The 19,980-nt window shown below is 36.3% G+C and overlaps 1 protein-coding gene across 1 annotated transcript; it reads left to right on the top strand.

The window, feature by feature from the left end:
* Positions 1-252: 252 nt before the first annotated feature.
* Positions 253-14,819, top strand: LOC102025715 (chromosome unknown open reading frame, human C3orf14; the record flags this gene model as incomplete). Its single annotated transcript, XM_005409045.2, is given in 4 exon segments — positions 253-331; positions 1,910-2,033; positions 11,920-11,994; positions 14,425-14,819. Coding segments are annotated over 4 exon segments (381 nt in total). The 3' UTR covers positions 14,554-14,819.
* Positions 14,820-19,980: the final 5,161 nt, after the last annotated feature.

The following is a 19,980-nucleotide window of genomic DNA, read 5'->3' as shown; positions in this document are numbered from 1 at the left end:
GAAAAAGAGGGGGAAATGCGGAGTATGTTGAGTTTACCTGATTTGTGGTGTTCTTGGGTGACTATGGCAGATTGAGAACCGTGGCTCCTGAATAAAAATGCCTGTAAGTGGAGTGTGATTTTATGCATCCTGGTATTTGAGGGGTTATTGTTGCTTCTGAGAAAACCAAGAGATTGAAGTAGTAAATGATCAAATGCTGCAAAGTTCAGCACATGTGGTACAAGTAACTTTAAATCTTTTGTTATTTACCAGAAAGTGTACAACAGCTTTGATTAAAGATGACCTCCTTGTTCACTCAAGAAATTCGTCTTTCAAAAAGACATGAGAAAATGTAAGTTTTTAAAAAGGATAATCCTGACAGAGAGGTTGTGCTGGTGTCACTGCTGAAACATACATGCTGAGAACACAAAAGTTGAAAGTTTGTTATTTTAACTTTCTGATCCTTGAGATTTTCATAGAGAGAATTTCAGTGTTTAAGAATAACCTACCAACCAAAAAAAGAATAACCAAGAGTAAAGGGTATAAATATGTTTTGTCACCTTAGATTTTGTTACTAGTTGCTAGATAAATTCATCTTTCCTCTCACACTTCCAGGTCCCCCGTTGGTATTTAGTGTACTTCTCTAAATCTCTTACCCATTTCTAGCATCATGTTCCTGTGTAAGTGACCTATATAATCGCAGGCCCCCACATTTGGTTTAAAACTCTAATGTCACCATTTTCAGTCCTTTTGTCCCAAGTCCTAAAAATTGTGTAGCCAGTCCTGCCTTTACATTTTGTATCAGTCTTCTTCCTCTGTCTGTGAGCTTTCCTGCTTTGGTTTTCTTTAATTGATTACCAGACCCTCTTCGCTGGCCTTCGAAAATATTTTTCTTACCGAAAAAAAAACTACTCAGACCTCAGTTTTAGTTGTATGTGTAAGACAATCTGTATGAAACAACATTTCTTCAAAACATTCACAACTATCAGGGAAAGAGTTAAACTTATATGTGATATTGGTGTATTTTTCCATTATTTAAGAGAGTCCATAAATGTATAAAACAAGGATTTGACCAGCAAGACACTTTTGAAGTGTATTATATATCCTAAAGTAGTTTGAAATTTCTGGTAACTTTTTGCATTTCTCTTTAGTTACTGTTTTACCTTCTTATGAGCATGTGCAGTATATATACACATTGCCTCTCACTCATATATCAAACCATCATCTTTCTCTTGGAAAAAGAGGAAAAAATATTTTTATTGCTTCTTCAAACATATGGAAGTTTAGCACAATTCTAAATGTGTAACATGAGATTCAGGGGTACTGAAGTGTTAAGCAGAAGGTTTCATATAGCAAGTTATATCAATGTATGTGTGTGGGGAGGTATATATAACTATGTGTACAAGGAGATATGTATTACAGTTTGCATTTTCACCAAAAATTAAAACATATCTTCAACATTCTAAAATAATTTCCAGAGACCAGAGGCTGAGAAATACAACCATGTACTTATGTCACATACGAAGAATGTTAATAAAAATAAATTAATTTTACCCAGATTGACTTAAAATAGCAATGGCAAAGCTTTTAGAGAGGAGTGCCCAAAACTGCGACCCAAACCCAGTTATTTATCACACAGTGCCAGTATTACTGTTAAGCCTGAATATTGCAATTTCAGTTTAGAAAAAACAACTCATACATTAACATCTTTTGTCTTAAAAGCCCAATAGCACACATGCCATAGATTCGCCACCACTGACTTAAGACTTACTGAACTACCGAAGTTTTTCATTGTCTGATTAGTTGACATAGTAATTAACTTTCAAAACAGGTTAAGTGAGAAGCAATAAAGAAATGAATTTTGTGTGTTGGTCAGGCAATACAATGCTTTCTTCTAACATTTTTTCACTTTAATCTCTACTTCTTTTAGAGTATCACAAAGATTAATGTTACTTCAACAAATGGAAAATAAATTTGGAGATCAAAACACAGAAAAGGCATGTCAGCTGCAAGCAGCTGAGATAGCTTTCAAAAGGAATCTTAGCCTTCTAAAGGTAAGTTTCCATGATGTATTTATCAAGACTTTTTCTCACCTTCTCAACAAGGTATTACATGAATTTTATGATTTTAATTTATATAGTCTTTGGAGTAGTAAGTAGAATTAATGAGACAGTTGGTTTTTTTTTCAGTTGTGGGGATTGAACCCACGGCCTTCACACAGAGCTACATCCCTAGCCCTTTTTTTGTATATTATTTTGAGACAGAATTTTACTAAATCACTAAGTTGCCCAGGCTAGGCTTGAACTTGTAATCCTTCTGCCTCTGCCTCTAAGAGTGCTGGGACTATTGGCATGCTCCACCACACCAGGCAACATCTTATTTTTAAACCCAAATTAGTAAAATAGCACTTATACATATTCTCATTTTAAATGAAAAAAAAATGAAGTTTGCATATGCTAAATACATCCAATCAACTAGAAAATCAATGACTACAGAAGGAACATTAAAGGTAACCTTTGTGGAAGGCATAAAAATAGAAGATGTATGTTTCTACTTTCCATCTTTTATTTGAAAGGAGATCCTGAAAGACCTTAAAGTGCCTGTAATATGTTTACATCCAACACAAAACTATTAAGCATTATAAAAACAAAACAATTTGATTTTTCCTTACTGGAGCTACAGTCAACACACAGAATTACTATCTATGATAACAGATTTCCCAGATCCCCTTGGATGGTTATAGAGTAGGTGGTCAAAGTCTATGATTACGCAGGGCCTCACCATTTGGCCAATGTGCCCATTTGGAGTAAAATCATATGTGTAACATTTTTGGCTGCTTGCTATACTTTGCTTCTTCCAGAATTGTGTGGCTTCATCCATAATTAAAACCCTAAAGTTTGCTTCCATTCAAGCTTCCAAGAGATCCTATGACTAAAACATTTGGTAGTAAGACTATATTATTTAAGTTATAAAGAAGTGTTTTCAGTTTTTTATTGTTAAATATTTTCATCGATAGGCATGATACAGTTATCTTCTATCCTCACTAGAGGATAAAGGAAGAGGAAAATTCAGTTATCTTCTCAGCTTCTGGCAGTTTGATCCACAGTAATTTAAGTCACAGCCATAGTGCTACCAAAGCATTCTATATTGCCATATGTCTTACTTGCCCAATGGTGTTAGCAATATTTATTTTTAAATGGAAATATATAGGATATTTTGGAATTTGCTGTGAAAAGTTAGCAAAACTAAATTAGAAGGCTTGATTGCTACCTGCCTGTAGCACATGATGTAAGTGTTGGTTTTCAAGTGTTTTCTTTTTAAGGAGCATTTAATAAATGCCCAAAGGCTGAAAGTGGAGACAACAAAATAAGTACAGTATAAATCAGACTTCTTGATCTGAAAGCATTTATAGGCTTAGTTGATGTTAAAAGGCTATAAATTCTCTGATACCAAGAACTCTGAGACTTGATGTGGTCAAACACTAAATTACATGGAAGAGATTTGGAACTATAGGGAATGAAAGTAAAAGACTGTATAAAAGAGTGTATTCTAAGAGGTCTCACAGAAGAAGCTAAGCGTCCACTATGTTTCAGTAGGCACAAAGCCAAATAGTCTATTACATTTTTTAAAAATAGCGCTACGACCAGAAAAATGAATGACCCTATTGCATTCATGGGACTGTGAGCTATTTAGTTTGGAAATGAGGTTGGATATAGGTTGTGAAACTAAAGAATTTGAGACTTGGTGTGTAGAGCTAATATAATACTAAAAGTAAGTGAAAGGAAAATATGTTTATGTAATAAATATATGAATGGATGTTTAAGAAAGATTCATTTACTGTTTAGATGCAAAATGTTTTAAAGAATGGAGAAACTGTTAGGTGCATACACCTATAATCCTAGCACTTGGGAGGCTGAGGCAGGAGGATAAACATGAGTTTGAGGGCAGCCTGGACTACATAGTGAATTCAAGGCTGGCCTGAACTACATAGCAAGACCTGGTCTTAAAAAAACAAGAATAAAGAAACTAGAGTTAAGAGGGGTAGCGAAAAAATTGCCATACAGAGACAGTCCCCAGCTTAGGATAATTTACCTTACAACCTTTCGACTTTACAGTGATGCAAAACTGATATGCATTCAGTAGATCCATATTTGGAAGTGTGGTCTTTTCTGCCTAACAGTATGCGTTTAGCTACTTTCTTGAGATGCTGAGCAATGGCAGCAAGCAGCAGCTCCCAGTCGGCCGTACCACTACAGAGAACAGCTGTACTCTGCAGTGTGTGTTGTTGCTAAGCTAAGGTTTTAAATAGGTTCGGTGTACTTACACATTTTGACTTACAATATTTTCTAATTTTGATAGATTTATGGGATGTAACCTCATCGGAAGTCGAGGAGCATCTGTGTATAAAGAAGATAATGAATCTGTTTTCATACTTTGGAAAAATTTCAATTTGATATAATAATTTCCTTGATTATCAAAGTAACATAATCCCACCATAAAAGTGAAAAGATAAAGATCTAAGATGATATTTCTGTGTCAGCCATCTTGGAGTACATTTTTGTGTATTTCTTTTTAGTCCTTGTATAACTTTATTGAGCACCTGTTGTATCACAGATACAGTCCTTGTTGCTTGAAGTGATCTCTTCCCTGCTTTTTGTTTGTTTTCTGTGAATGATTATATATGCAGTTTTTCATTCTGCTCTTCCTCATTTTTTTAAACTTTGGAAGTAATGTTAGTGGCTCTGCCGTGGATATCATTATGGAAGTAAAAGAAATAGGACTTGAATTCAGAATTTTGAATTGGGTGGGGTGTGCTAGGTATTGGACTTCGGGTCTCCCACATGCTAAACATACTCTCTACCGCTGAGCTACTTCTAGTTCTAAGAAGAGACTTTAAATGGCATCTATATGATATTAGATCTAAAGGTTTAAATTTTGTAGAATTAAGACATTGTATCAAAGATAGGTAGAAATGGGCTTGCTTTGGTCTAAGACCCTACGCTTTCAGCCTTTTCTTGCTGCCTAGCTGTTGTTCCAAGAACTTTGAAAAAAATTAATCTGGGCTAATTCTTTAACATGAGGATACCACATGGTAACTATTCCTAATACCTGTGGTCAAAAATAGATTAAGTTACATCGAGGGTAGGTACTTCGGAATTACTGCTCACACTTTATAAAATTAGTTCCATTAAAACTTGCAGTACAATACTAAGGATACGTTTTTACCAGCCATTTTTTTTATTTGTTTAGACCTTCCAAACACTATAATAAATATTAAACACTTTACTTTTTTTTAACCAGCAGTCAAACTCAGGACCTCACACTTGCCAGGCAGGTGCTATGCCTCTTTTTAAAAAATAGAGTATTAGTATATTATATGATTATATCTTTATAAGACCAAATTGAGTTAAATCTTGTGTACATAGCCGGAAAATACAAAAGATCAGATTCACATTAGCAGTAAAATTCTAAGATATCTGAGAAGCTCTTAAGGTTTATGTATGATACTGTAAAGACATTTATTACACTGAAATGTGACATGTAAAATGAAACTTAAAAGGAGACATGCCTTAAATCTGAGCACAGACACTGTTGTTTTTCTAAAATCACTTCTCCCAAAGTTACTTACATACTTTTTAAAAGTCTCAGTAGAATTTTCATAGAAAGTAATAAAATTTATGTGGAAAAATAAGTGACAATAACAGATATTTTCTTTTTTTTGGCAGTAAGGGGTCTTTGCCTGAGGTATATCCACAACCCGTTTTTATTTTTTATTTTGGTAAGCGGATTTTTTATTTTTTTTGTACTGGGAATCGAACTCATGACCTTATGCTTGCCAGGCAGGTGCTGTGCCACTGAGCTATATCCCAACCATGTGCTTGCCAGGCAGGTGCTGTGCCCCTGAGCTATATCCCCAGCCCTAGTTTTTATTTTGGAAACAGGGTCTTCAGATTCTGTGTTACTCAGCCTAGGTATGAATTTACAGTCCTCCTGCCTCAGCCTCCCAGAGTGCTAGGATTGTAGACATGCCCGCACCATGCCTAACTCATGAAGTTTTTGAAAAAACGAGTAATAAGGAAGTGGCTACTCCCATCAAATATTTGACTATATTAATAAACGGCTATGAATATAAGTGGGGAAGAAATGTCATAGTCAGGCTTCAGTCAAGAAATATAAAAGATAGTGAACTTGCTGGGGATGTAGCTTAGTAAGATAGTTTCCTAGCATGCATGAGACCCTAGGTTTGACACCCCCCCCCCGCCAGCACTACCTAAAAAAAAACCACAGTTCGAATAATTTTTTTCCCGATTAGTATGAAGTGCAATTTATCTGCCTTTAAAAGACATAAACATAATTCATATGGGTTTGGTGGTGATAGGATTTTCTTTTTATAAATATTTCTACAATGTAAACACTGATCTATCTCCCTTTTCACCTCCTGGAAAACTGTTTTGCCCAAAAAGGCAATTCTGTGGTAACATCATCTTATGGAGAAAACAGACATATATTCTCTAAGCAGAGAAAGAATAGGGAAATGCTGCCATGGGTGAGTGATGTGAATGCCTTTGTGGGGCAGATGACCATTAAAGAACCTTAAACTGCCACCCAGGATAGCCAGGGATGTAAGTGTTTTCACTAACTGCTCCTAACAAAGACAGATGAAATATACTTAATATTATGTGAAAAAGAATGCTTACTAAGGCTCAAATTGTTTCATATGTTTGCTATAAAACTTCCCTCACTGAACATTCACAGTTCCTTGTGTATTTTACACTTAAGTATATTTAAGTCAAATACTTGCTGTATTCTGAACATTCAGTAGCACAGAAGTGAATGCTTCAGGCAGTGATGGCAAACTTTGTAAAGATGAGCGCCCAGACTGCAACCTAAAACCCATGTATTTATCACAAAGTGCTTGCACTGCAGTTAAACCTGAATTGTTTTCACTTAGAAAACACAATTCATACGTTAACATCTTTTGTCTTAAAAGAAAAACGACTAACACATGTGCCGTAGGTTTACCACCACCGGCTAGGGTATTAACAATATAGATCTAGAGGCCCCATCATGTTCAGGCTCAGTGTTTTAGGGAAGAACAGTGTCATAATGGGTGGAGGCCTCTCCTGGAATATGGACAATGATTAATGATAATTGCATAGATATACTTGTTAGAGGTGGCAAAAAGTAACTCAAATATTTTTTACTCTCATTTGGTGATTGATATATGAAGACAATCTTCCCCTCAACAAATACTTGGTTACACTGAGTTATAGTTCTCAAGTTAAAAGGTGTGCTAAATACTTGATTCTCTCCTTATATTGACTTTATTTTTTCCGTTGGTTGGTTGGTTGGCTTTGTTTTTATTTTTCTTCCATGCTGGGGACGGAACCCAGAGTCTCACACGTTGTAGGTACATGCTGTGCCACTGAGCTGTACCTTTGACTCTATAGCAATGGTAGTGAACCTGTGGCACATGTGATACTGTATTTTTCTTTTAAGACAAAAGATGTTAATGTATGAGTTGTTTTTTTTCTAAAGGAAAACCTCAGTATTCAGGTTTAATTACAGTGTTGCACTTTGCAATAAATAAGTGGGTTTGGGGTTTCAGTTTGGGCACTTGTCTGTAAAAGCTTCAATATCAGTACCCTATAGTTTTTTAAAAAATAGGTTGATTCTCTAGCATTCTCTAGAGATGGACCAATGAGCTCCTGCATTGTTTTCAGTTTACCTGGAATTTGAAATGTTTCAATCTTTTACAGTTTTTTACTCTTACTTGTATTCAAATTGTCCCATTTTTATCAAGTAGAAGCTTTTTCAAGTTAGTCCTAAGTGTCTTCAACATGATCCTCACAGTCTTTGATAGTTTCCTTTCTTTCTGTTGAGTTCTTCAAGGCTCATTGGGTACATTTGGTGTCCAGACTTAGAATCGGTCATTTCTCTCTTTCCTTTCTTTCACCAGAAAATGTATTTAGAGCTCTGGGAACATAGAACTATTTTTTGCCATTTCTTTTGATTTTTTAAGAATAAAATATGAACTCCTCTTAGTACTCTCAATTTCATTATAGGATTGCAAAGTTCTTCACTTAAAACCATTGATCTTGTGTGTGTAACTTCTACCAAAAATATCAGTTCCCAAAGGATTGTCCAATACCAACATATAGAGTAATTCCACCTTACCAGTGTGAAACACATTCCAAGACAGGACCCTAGTGAAGACCTAAAGCTGCAGATAATGCCAAATCCTATTTATGTTTATTTATTTATGTACATACGAACCTGTATTAAAGCTTAATTTGTAAATTAGGAGCAATATTTATGTTACAATAACTCCTAGCATAGAACAATGATAGTATATTGTAATACAAGTGAACGTGTCGCTCTCTTAAAATACTTTATTGTCCCATGCTTGTACTTACGCTGTGTGTAGTGAGATGAAGTGAAGTGGTATAGACATTGTGACATACTAGTAGGTTGCAACATAAGGATTACTTGGACACATGTAATACTGTGACTATCTCAGAACCTAGCCAACAATTCAATGACTAATGCACAGGTAGCATACAGTGAATGAAAGATGAACCATTTCCTAGGCAGGACAGAGTGAGATGTCACAAGATTTCATCATGCTACTCAGAATAGCAAGCAAATTTATGAATTGTTTATTTCTAAATTTTTTGTTCCTCTCTCATTTTCTCCTCCCTCCATCCCCTTTTTGGTGCTAGGGATTGAACAGTGCTGGGCACATGCTCTACTACTGAGCTACATCTTCAGCCCTAGGATTTTTCTACTTAACTGTTTTTAGGCCACAGATAACCATGGGTAACGGGCTTCAGAAAGCAAAACCACAGTTTAGGGGGAAGTATAGTACTTTATTCTGTGATACAGACTTCCCTCCCATCAGCAGTGTGATTATTGGGACTGGCTTTTGAGTAAGATACCTTTTTTTTTTTCGGCACCAGGAGTCAAACTCACGACATTGCGCTTGCCAGGCAGGCGCTGTGCCGCTGAGCTAAATCCCCAGCCCCAGAAATATACCTTTATAGCCTTTTTTCCCTTAGGCTATATCTCCCTAAGAATGTTCAATAAGTACTACGTTCTAAGACCTCTTCATGTTTATGCCTCCCAACTATTAGATTTCTATCATTTGCTTTTCAATTGCTGTTTAATTTGTTCTATCATTATACAAAATTTTAAATGGTATAATGACAAATCTATAAAACAGAATAACAAGATATAATCAGGCAAGTCTAGCCTTTCTTGCCCTGCTCTTTTTTCCTTTCCCTCCTCGAAGCTTGGTGGGGTTGTTTGGTTGTTTCCAGTTTTTTTTGTATCATAGGAAATTGACAGCCTAGTTCTTTATTCATTTAATGACTCTCTAAGAGTGAACTTGAACTTTGTTAGATTCTTGGATACATAAGGGTTATGTTAGACCTTCTAGCAGAGTGTCTACTAATCAAAGGGGAGGTTCTTGTATGGAAGGACCGGGATATAACTTTTTACACAATGCTGGGATTAAATTGCTGAGGTGTTTGTATTTACCAGACAGGCTGAGGAATTCACACTTTCATCCTCTATGTACTGAGTATCAATTTTTTGAGTCTAGAGAAGAACATACATGCAGTAGTTCTTTCAAACAATTAATCCCATAATAGATATGAAGTACAATGAGATATATCCTTGGTGTGAGTCAGAATAACCCCTCCTTAAGTCCTTACTGAATGAATATAGTTATAAGGCAGTAGCACTAGAAATGATTGCTGTTTTTTTGTTTTGGAGGGGTTTTTTTTGGTACTGGGAATTGAAACCGTGATCTCGCACTTGCCAGGCAGGCACTGTGCCACTGAGTGTATCCCAGACCTCATAGCACTAGAAATGAAAAGGAAATGCTAGGACAGGTATCCTAAATGAACAATCTAGAAAACTGAAATTTTAACTGACAGGGAATAAGGAGAGTTGAAGAAAGAAGATACAGCATAGGTATCTGGGTGAATAGGATTCCTACAATGATTCACTTAGTCCATCCAGTTAGAAGATGAGCCTAGTTTTATGATTGAGAAATAAAGGTTAGGAAGAAAGGTTCGTTAACCCTCAACAGTAATAGTTAAAGCTAGGTAAGGGACAAGTCTGAAAGGAGATAAAGTAAAAATAGGAAAACAGATGTCACAGATCTTAACAAAGCCCACACTTGGAAAGAAAAGCGAGCTAACTAAAGAGAAGAACAGGAGAGGTACTACACAAAACATCTACGAAGTGACAGCGCTGATGCTAAGGAAGTTCTTCAGAGCTGTGGCAATCTTGGGGCAAAGTGTTACAGAAATGACAGTCAAATGTCTCACCATCAGCCTGCTTTCCCAAGCCACATGTCCCTGCCTGGATATGCTGCTTTTGTTGGCAAATCTGCTCTTCTATAGGAGACATTTTTCAGTGTCTTTTTATTTCCTGGTCTTTAAGAAAAACAGGATGTTTTCTTCAGTGCTCGTGATACCTAGAGCTGCCATAAACAATAACTTTGTACTATTCTTAGACTGTTAGCTTAATTGAAGGTATAATTCTTCTCTTCTCATATTTGTGTGATTTTTGAAAGCAAAAACTAATATTTCCAGGACCTTGGAAAATCAATATAACCACAGAAAAATTAGGCTTCTGTGTCTGTTGCGGCGTTGGCATCAAATGCTTTTTAGCATGTGTCTTAGCTGTAAACTTCTGGTGTGGGATAGACATGCTAATAGATCCATTTTTCATCCCTAAATTGACGTGTTCTTTTCCTTCAAATCACCTTCCTCCAGACAGCAGGTGCATTAATGGTTGTGCAACTTTGGGGAGTCCCTTTAGGGAATTTCCTGTTTTTCCCTTTTACATTTCACACCCATTCCTTGCTCCTGCCGCTACCATCTGCTGTCTTTTTTCTCCTGTTCAGCACTGGCTTCTTCACACCCCACTCCCACGCCCTTTTCCATCTCTCTCCGTCTGTCCAACAGCCCTCTGCTTAGATTGCTCCAATGTGTGTATATGGATCAAGAGAACTTTCTCTTTTCTGTCAATTTACTAAGCTCAGAGGAGAAACAAAATTTATATTGCTTTGGGCCAAGCCCCTGTGAACTTGGTGAAACATAATAAGTGGGCAAAAGACAACACGGATACTGATTTGGGAGGCAGTTCTTAAATGGGGCTCAAGTGTTCGTACAGAAATTTACAGAATCCTACATTTCTGAGCATGGACCACGCATGTTTCAAGGTAAAAAATTATACCTTACGCTTATGGTGTTTTTACAACCATAAGAGAAAATACGTGCATCTAAAAGTGAAACTACAAATTAAAACATAGGCTGAATGATACTATCCAGCAATAAAACTTAGCATTAAAAATAACTTAGAAATTTAGCCCTAAAAATTTAGTTTAGTGAAAAGATTCCTGTCATAGAATACTTCTTTTAAATAAGTATAAAACTTTAAGGTGGAATGTTGAACAAATGAATGTGTGCCATCAGTATACCATTTGCATCATTTGGAGAGACTAGAACTCTCTACTTCAGGGTTAGCAATGTAGGGCTGAGTACCTACATGTTTTTGTATCTGAATACAGTACTTGATTTTATCCATCTGGTTGTTTTGAGGTAATTTTAAAGCTGGGTTAATGCTCTGAGCATCTTTAAATGAGGCTCTTTTTGCAGGAATTTCTGGTGTTTGCCAGCAATTAAGAGTGAAGAGGCAGAACATGGAAGTACCATCACCTTTCTATTTTAAAGTTAGACACCCGCTTCTGTAGAAGTGGATTAATTGAGCTATAGGCAGTTCTCCCACCTTAGTGTCCTTCCATCATTTCAGAGAAAACATGGAGAGAAGCTGAGGTGAAAGATTGGGACACAGATACCGGTAGCACAGGTATCATTTGTAATCTATAAATACACTTTGATTTTGAAATGTTTCTGTCTGTTACAGGATATAGAAGCAGCTGAAAAGTCTCTGCAGAGCAAGATTTGCTCACATTTACCACTGGAGATAGTTTCTCTTGAGGTGAGACTCTGAAGGAACAAATGTAATTAAATAGACCCTAACCTATTAGTGGTGCATTATGACTTAAATACTGGTCATATGCTTGTATTTCCCAGATTGACTTATTCAGTAAAATAAACAAGATGTGTTGGGTTTATCTTGACTTTTTTTTTTTTTTTGGTTCTGGAGATGAAACCCAGGAGTGCTAAGCTACATTCTCAAAGCATTTTTTTGTCTTAAATTTTAGTCAGGGTCTCCCCTAAGTTGCCCAGGCCGGGCTTGAACTTGAAGTTCTCTTACTTAAGCCTTCCATGTACCTAGGGTTATTGTGCCCAGCTCTGACTGATCTTTTTATATGTCCATAGGTACCATGTCATAAACAGTGAGTAATTAGTGTCTTGAAAAAAGTTTATCTAGTGATAATTTTATGACATGCTATTTTTTCTCATTACAGCAATAACTGTCTTCTTAAACGTAACAATGTACTTTAAGTCTTAAGGTGACAGCATGTCCAAAGTGCTTTCCCTCTTAGAATTGTTACAAGTAGCACTCAGTCCCTTCACAAATTGTAACTAGTTATTTAAATGCATAGTATCAAACAATATAGTGTGACTTTTGTCTTTTTTATTTAGCTGAGTTCTAGAACAGATTGGGATACTGGCTGGCAAAAATAAACCATATTTGGTATATGTGTCTGTAATGAGTGGGAATTTTACTACATACAGAGTAGGTTTTTTTTATATCTTAATGACCTTTTTTCAAATACAATTTTGCTTAATGCCCTGCTCTATATATATGAGTAGACTCAAAACTAAAGGCTAGGAATTTGCCCCTCAATTTTCTGTGTCTTCTAAGATAGGAAGAAAAGGCAGTGATTGAAGACAGCTGTGGCTTGCTCATGTCATCGTCTTTGTTCAGTCTCCGGCCCCTTACTCTGGCACGTAAAGGGGCCACACAGTAGGGGTCAGCCCAGCTGTGAATAGTGGAAAAACTCCCAGCCAGGCCTCCAAGGTATTTTTCTTAACTAGTCTTGCGTAGCAGGATGACCTGTATTTTAAGTAGATTAGGCTATCTCTCAGACCACATGCGTAGATAGACATTTAGAATCCTTTACCATTTCAACTGTCAAACTGCTGTACCTTTTTTTGTTGGTTGGTTGGTTGGTTCCATTTCAACTGTCAAACTGCTGTACCTTTTTTTGTTGATTGGTTGGTTGGTTGGTTTGAGACGGTCTCACGCTGTAGTTCAGGCTAGCCTTATATTCACTATGTAGCCCAAGCTGGCCTTAAACTTGTGGCAGTCCAAGTGCTGGAATTACAGGCATGCGCCACCACACCCAGCTTGCTGTATCTTTTAAATTCCCAGGGAGTAATTAGGTGTTCTTAATGCTATGGAACTCATTGGCTGAATTTCCCAAATGGGATTGATAGTGTTGACATAATATAAAGTGCTGTCCTGTAACCCAGAATTTTGGCAGTATACTTCTCTTTGACCACCTTAGGGCAGTCACCCGAAGAACTCATTAAAGCTCCTACCTAAGGCATGGTGTCACTGCATGAACTTTTATAGCTTACAGACCACTAGAGTCAGATCAGTAGTAAGACAGTACCTTACATTCCAAGCTATTTCTACTAAAAATGTTTATATTATACTGATAGTTTCTTATCACATAAAGAACTTTGAGAAAAATGAGTTTGTCCAATCAAGTTTTGGTTTTAGTTTTTGGTTTTTGTGTTTTTGAGTTGTTCTTTTTTTTTTTTTTTTTTTTTTTTGAGATAGGGTCTCACTGTGTAGTTCAGGCTGGTCATGAACTTACTGTGTAGCCCAGGCTGTCCTCAAACTCAAACAGTGATCCTCCTGCCTCAGCTTCGCAAGTACTGGGATTATAGACATGTGCCACCATGCCCAGCCTATCAAGTATTCTTTTAAAAGATATAGTGGATACATATTTTGTACATTCCTAAGGGTCCTCTGCAGGATTGGTTAGATTTCCTTTCCTAGTCTCACCCCACATCAAATCACTGTATATTAGTTCTGAAGAATTTATGTCTCATCATTTTATTGTAATAATTTCAATGTGTGTAACCATTTGGTAGAGAATCTGGGACATTAAAAATATTTAATAATTTATAAATCATGATACCACTGGCAGTGATCACAAGGTTGGCCACAAGAGGGCGTTTAAAATCACAATAAAATTCTAAAACCTGTAATTCTGCCAGGCACTGGTTTTACTGAGAAATTGAGAATTAACACTAGTAAGTAGCCAGATTTTTTTTTCTAAAATTAACATAAAATATTCTGTAGAGGAAATGCATTCTACATATATGTGTGTGTATGTGTGTATACATGCACACACACACACTTAAGTGAATAAACATTTAGACTATTATGAAGAGCCAAGTTCAATTGCTTGATACGCTTTTTTACTTTTGGATTTTTTTTTTTCAGACTCGTTACTGGGCATCAGTAGAAGAATATATTCCCAAATGGGAACAGTTTCTTTTAGGACAAGCACCATATCCTATGGGTGTTGAAAATCAAAAAGAAGCAGAAAACACCGTTCTAAATGAGGCGTAGTGATATCATCTTCACAGGCTTTGCCGCTGAAAAAACCTCCTTAATGAAGTTCATTTTTAAAGAGCTTGTAGGTAATTGCAGGAACTATAGGAATTGAATGTTGATACTGTTTCATTACCTCTAAATGACAATGAAGATACGAGAATGTATTGACAAGTTTCTGATTATCCCTACTACTCAGGATCATCAAGTTGCTTGCTACCAAACCCATGGGAACTGTTAAAAACAAATGTTAAAGTGTTATTAAATAAATTATTAGATCAGTATATGTGTTGTTTAAAATATTTCATCATTATCATCTAAAAATGTTAATTCAGATTTTAAGAATCCTTACCTATTTTATTATGGGGACAAGGTGCAGGGTCTCAGTCATTATGTGCTTTCCATTACAGTTTCTTTTAACAAATGAAAAGACAGTGACACTTAGCTGCTTTAATATACAGTATAAGTCCTTACCAAAAGATAGATTCCTAGGATTTTGTGCCTCACAGATAATCAAACCTCTGAGAGTTCTAAAGATGGAAAGACCAGAACTACAAAGCATTCGTAAGTGGCTGGTTTTGCAAAAGGAGACCTATTAGAGCCAGGAATGGTCCTCGGACATTAAGGCTTGCCACCCTGTGAATGCACATAGCCCCCCCCATCTTTTCATCTTTAAACATGCTCTTCCCTCTTCCTTCTGTTTTCCATTATTTCTGAAAAAAACTGACAGCATTGAGTCACAACCCTGAACAATTTTAAGATTCCTCAGTCCACCACTGAGGAAAAAAAGTGATAAATTTTCTAATTTACAGAGCCAGCCTCTACTATAAAAGTATTTCTGTGCTATATTACAATGAATTGTTTCAAATTGCAAACTGGTGTTTTTAAGAGAAGACAATAGGCCAAACTAAAAGATAAAATACCACTACCACAAACAGAAACTATCTTGAAATGTCCACTGTGGTGGTAAATTGCTTTAAACGACCATCTTGGAAATACCCTGTCTAGTGGGTGTTGGTGTGGGTAACAATAGTGTTGTTTTCATAATATGTGCTGGCAGATTAGCACACTTCTCTACAGTGTTAACAGTTGTAATTAAGAAATAAACAACACAAAGTGTCAGTCCGATGACAATCTCATCCATAGTGTCACAATAAAAAATGTCACAAAATATTAGAACTGTTACATAACTATAAAAAGTATCAGCTTAAAAGCCAAGAGCCTTTTTAAAAAAGAAGACCACAAGGAAAAAATAGGAAAACTGATGTAGCGGACAGAAAAATTTTATACCTTCTTAAGAATGCTCTGTCATGAAAATAAATTGATAATTTTTTTTTGTGTTACATTACAGTTTGGTTTCTAGCCATCCAGTTGATAAGGCAGGAGAATGCGGGCTTTTTTAGCAGCTTTGAATTGGTAAACAGATTTAGATGTAGTAGAAAGGAACATGAGGAAGATGGTTTTTTTTTTTTTTAACATCCAATCTTTCTCAGCATATGCACATAAGAAGGTGAATGAAGCAATGTGAAACTTATTTCTCTTTAGTCAAGTGAAAAAAAGGCTAAACATTTGTTAGCTGGTAAAATATTGTGTCAAGCAAGTAGGCACATTCCAAAATTAAACAGTGGTTGATACGTTAACGTCCTCAAATATTTGAGCATACACTTCCTTTCAGATCTGTAAATTAAATCACCAGTAGGTTGGATTAAAATACAAAATGAATGGCAACTAACCACCTTAGAAAAGGTTTGGATTTTTTCTCCCCTAAATTGGCTAACTTGCTGTTTTTGTTGTTTTCTTTTAAGTATAAGTCTAATATACTCTGGGTTATAATTTAAGGCGGAAGTGAAAGTATTTTCAGGTTTCAGCTGTACCATCTTTCCTATTTTAGTTAATATTTAAAGACCTCCTGGAAATGACTTTATTCCTGGTCCCACAGAGCTCTCCTGCCCAACCCTGCCTTGTAGACAGTAGCAGATTGCAACACATGGTGTCTGTTTCAAAAAAAAAAATCCCATAGGGACCTGAATAGCCCATTAAGGGGTTTATATTCCTCATGAGTTTTATATGAATTCCATTGGAATTACATTCCAATTAATTTTATGTGAGTTTCCAAACATTTCCTGGGAGGAATAACATATAAAGTATATTTTTTTCTACCATTAGTAGAAATCAGAAGAAAAAAGAAATACCATCTAGTCATACCTTCTGCTCCAAATCAGTGTAACTACCATGCTGCATTGGATCCACTCGCTATCTGCCATGAAAACTATGAATTTGGGTTTTTATAACAATTATAGAGCTTTCAAAATAAAAATCATTCAGAGATTTTTTTTCCCAAATTATTTCTTGGATTGTTTTGACTGCATAAATATTCAAAGCTCATTTTCTTCTGAAACTCTTGTAGTCTATGAAATTATTAAACTATAAAATGCTGAAGATCAGAAGACACTTCCATGTTCTTCCAAACTTCAAAATTGTAAATTTTAAGTGGTAAGGAATACTCTGGAAACCAGACATCTGGTCTTTCTTGTGCAGAGGGAACAGCGTGAATGGACGTCACATGGACACAGTTTTTCTTTCCATTTTATTTTGTCGACTTACGGCTTAGATGAGGATGATGATCTGTAACTTCCTTTATACTTTTGATGTTTTTACATCATTCACCTTTTTTAATTCAAAAACGAATAAACTGAATATGTAGGCATATTTATTTTCGAATATAAATTAAACATTTAGAGATTATTTTTGTGTGAGAGAGAATGGGAGTGTGAGAGGCAGAAAGAGGAGCAGGTTTTGACATGACCAATTTCAGAGGAAGATACCAGGCTCTAAGTCCCACGGTGAGCTAGGTTTGAGTGCATAAAATTTAATGGAAAAGGCCAATGAATTTGGTTATCTACAAAATATATTTTCCATTTATTAATTCTTTGTATCCTAACCCAGTTAACAACTTTCTGTGTTTTTTTAAGGAAATCAGTTACTGAAAACAAAACAATTTTTAATCTGTGGAATCTGCCTTTTCAAGATTTGCTCTACACAGTTGTTGCATATTTTTAAAACCATCTTCTCCGTTCTTCAACCATCATCTGCTTTTAAACTCTTCCACTTTAGTTAGGGTACTGAGACGTCACTCTTTGAGCGTTGTGAACCAGAACCTGTGCTTGGTAACAACCAGGGGATGGCTGCCTGCAGGAAAGGGTCTAGAGAAGAGGGAGGTGACAAGCAAAGAGATTACTTGAGAATATTTCAGGCTGGAACAAAGGGCTCCATCCACCTCCCATGTTTTTGTTTCTCTTATAATTTAGAAGTTAATTTGTCTACATAGGAAATTTAATTCCCATTACTAATAAAAGACTGTTTAGAGTTTCCTGAGACAAACATGGGGACATGTCAAACTTCAGCAATTAAAGGAGAGGATTGATTTGTGGATTTGACACTTAGTATTGTGCTTGCCCTTTCTAAATGGAACTGAGATTATATCCTTACTAAAATCCAAGAAAAGGAAAAAGAATCCAACAAAGCCAGAGGCACAGAATGCTTCCGGACATCATCTTACCATGCAGGGTCAAGTTTCCCTGCTTTCTCCTAAGTTACAGCAGTGCTTTAAAATTCTTGTGGTTTTTAAAAACTCAAAATTCATTTCTCGGACCAAGACAGAGACAGAAATGCTGTGAACATAGACTGTGTACACTAAAATAGTGTTGAGAGACAACCATAACATGTACTTGTTTTAGAATGTGACGATTTGATGTGTTTCTTTTTTATGATGATTGGTCATTTAAGCTCCAAAGTTGAAGTATTTTTTTTAATATGCTTCCCTAAGGTTAAGTTTCAATGTAGAAATTTTTTGATATTTTACCCAATACCACTTTAGTGATAATATAGTCAAAGGGAAACAAAATGCTGTTTATATATTTTGCCTAGTACATTTCTATTTTCTTTTATCTCCCAAAATTAAATAATAACAACAACAGCAATGCAGTACAGGGGATTGAACCCAGAACCTTTGCACTGAGCTTTGCTGTGTAGCAGGCACAGTTCTAAGTACCAAAAATACAGCAAGGAATAATAAAACAAAGAATAAATCCACATTCGCGTGGAATTTGGTCAGGCAGAGGCAGCAGACGGAAGGGACTGAAGGTAAAGAGGACAACAACAACAAAAATATGTGGTATATTAGGTGGTGAGAAAGAGTCATGCAGTATAAGCATCCAAAATACCAATGCAAGAAAACAAAGCAGGCTTCGTCGTCATCCTCATCGCTCAGATGTTACAGTTAGAGCAGAACCCTTTTTTCCTTTTCAGTGATCTGGAATTGAGGCTTCTCAGTGAGACAAAACTTCCACAGCTACTAGTTTGGAAGCTTTATAATGAATAATTTTATGATAAAGAAAACAAAAGTAAATTCCCACTATTCTGATACCTGCTACAAGTTGGACAAAGCCTGGAGACATAAAACTAAGTGAAATAAGCTCAACACCAAGGAACTCATACTGTGACTCTCACGTACCTAGAATAATCAAATTCATAGAGGTCAGAAAATAAAATTGTGGTTGAACTCTGTGGAAGAGCACAGAGTTTCAGTTAGGGAACACACAAAATCTCAAGATAGATGAAGAAAGGGATACACATGATGTCAACATGTGTCCTGTCACTACAACATGTTGAGAAGTTATTAAAATGGCAAATGTTATGCTATATACCATAACCACAATAAAAAGTTCCTTATGAAACTAACTTGAACATATCCATGATATAAACTGCTTGGTTTAAATCTTGTTATTGGTGATAAATACATACAAACAAGGTTAATTCCTTCTAACAAGTCAGTGACATCATACATATGATTGTGGTTCTTCCTATAAGATTACAGTAGAACAGTTTCTGTCCTTTTTCAATTGCTGGGACAAAATATTTGACATAGAAATTTACAGAAGCAGAGGTTATTCACGGTTTCAGAGGATTCAGTCTATGCTCACTGGTTCCAAGGCAGAAACATCACAGCTGAGGAAGGCTGCTCAACCCTGGCATGGCAGCCAGGAAGCAGAGAGCAGGGGAAGAGCCAGAGAGCAAGGGGCCAGGGACCAGTCATCATCCTCAGGGTCATGGCCTTGAGCCACACAGACTCACCCAAAAATGTGCTTAACTATTCTAGACCTCTCTTCACCCAATCAACTTGACAGTCAAGGCTGTCGTAGGAGCCAAACACTTCCTGTCGCCTCATACCAACTATACTGTCTTTCATGCTGTTACTTCAGAGTGTTTGTCTACTTACTTAGAAAAGTTTTCTGAACAACAGCGTGCCGTGTTTTGCCGGCAGCAGCCTGATCACCATGTCCCCCGAGCGTATCATTTTCTCTTGCACTTGATTAGGTGCTTGTTCTTTTGCTCACCAAGGCCCTAGGAGCGGTAGGCTACCCTCTTCGTACACCATACAGCCTA

The sequence above is a fragment of the Chinchilla lanigera genome, unplaced genomic scaffold, assembly GCF_000276665.1.
Source record: "Chinchilla lanigera isolate Chin_1 unplaced genomic scaffold, ChiLan1.0 scaffold00116, whole genome shotgun sequence".
Taxonomy (NCBI): domain Eukaryota; kingdom Metazoa; phylum Chordata; class Mammalia; order Rodentia; family Chinchillidae; genus Chinchilla; species Chinchilla lanigera.
Note: the sequence above shows the minus strand (reverse complement) of the source record. Positions and strands in the feature narration are given on the sequence as shown.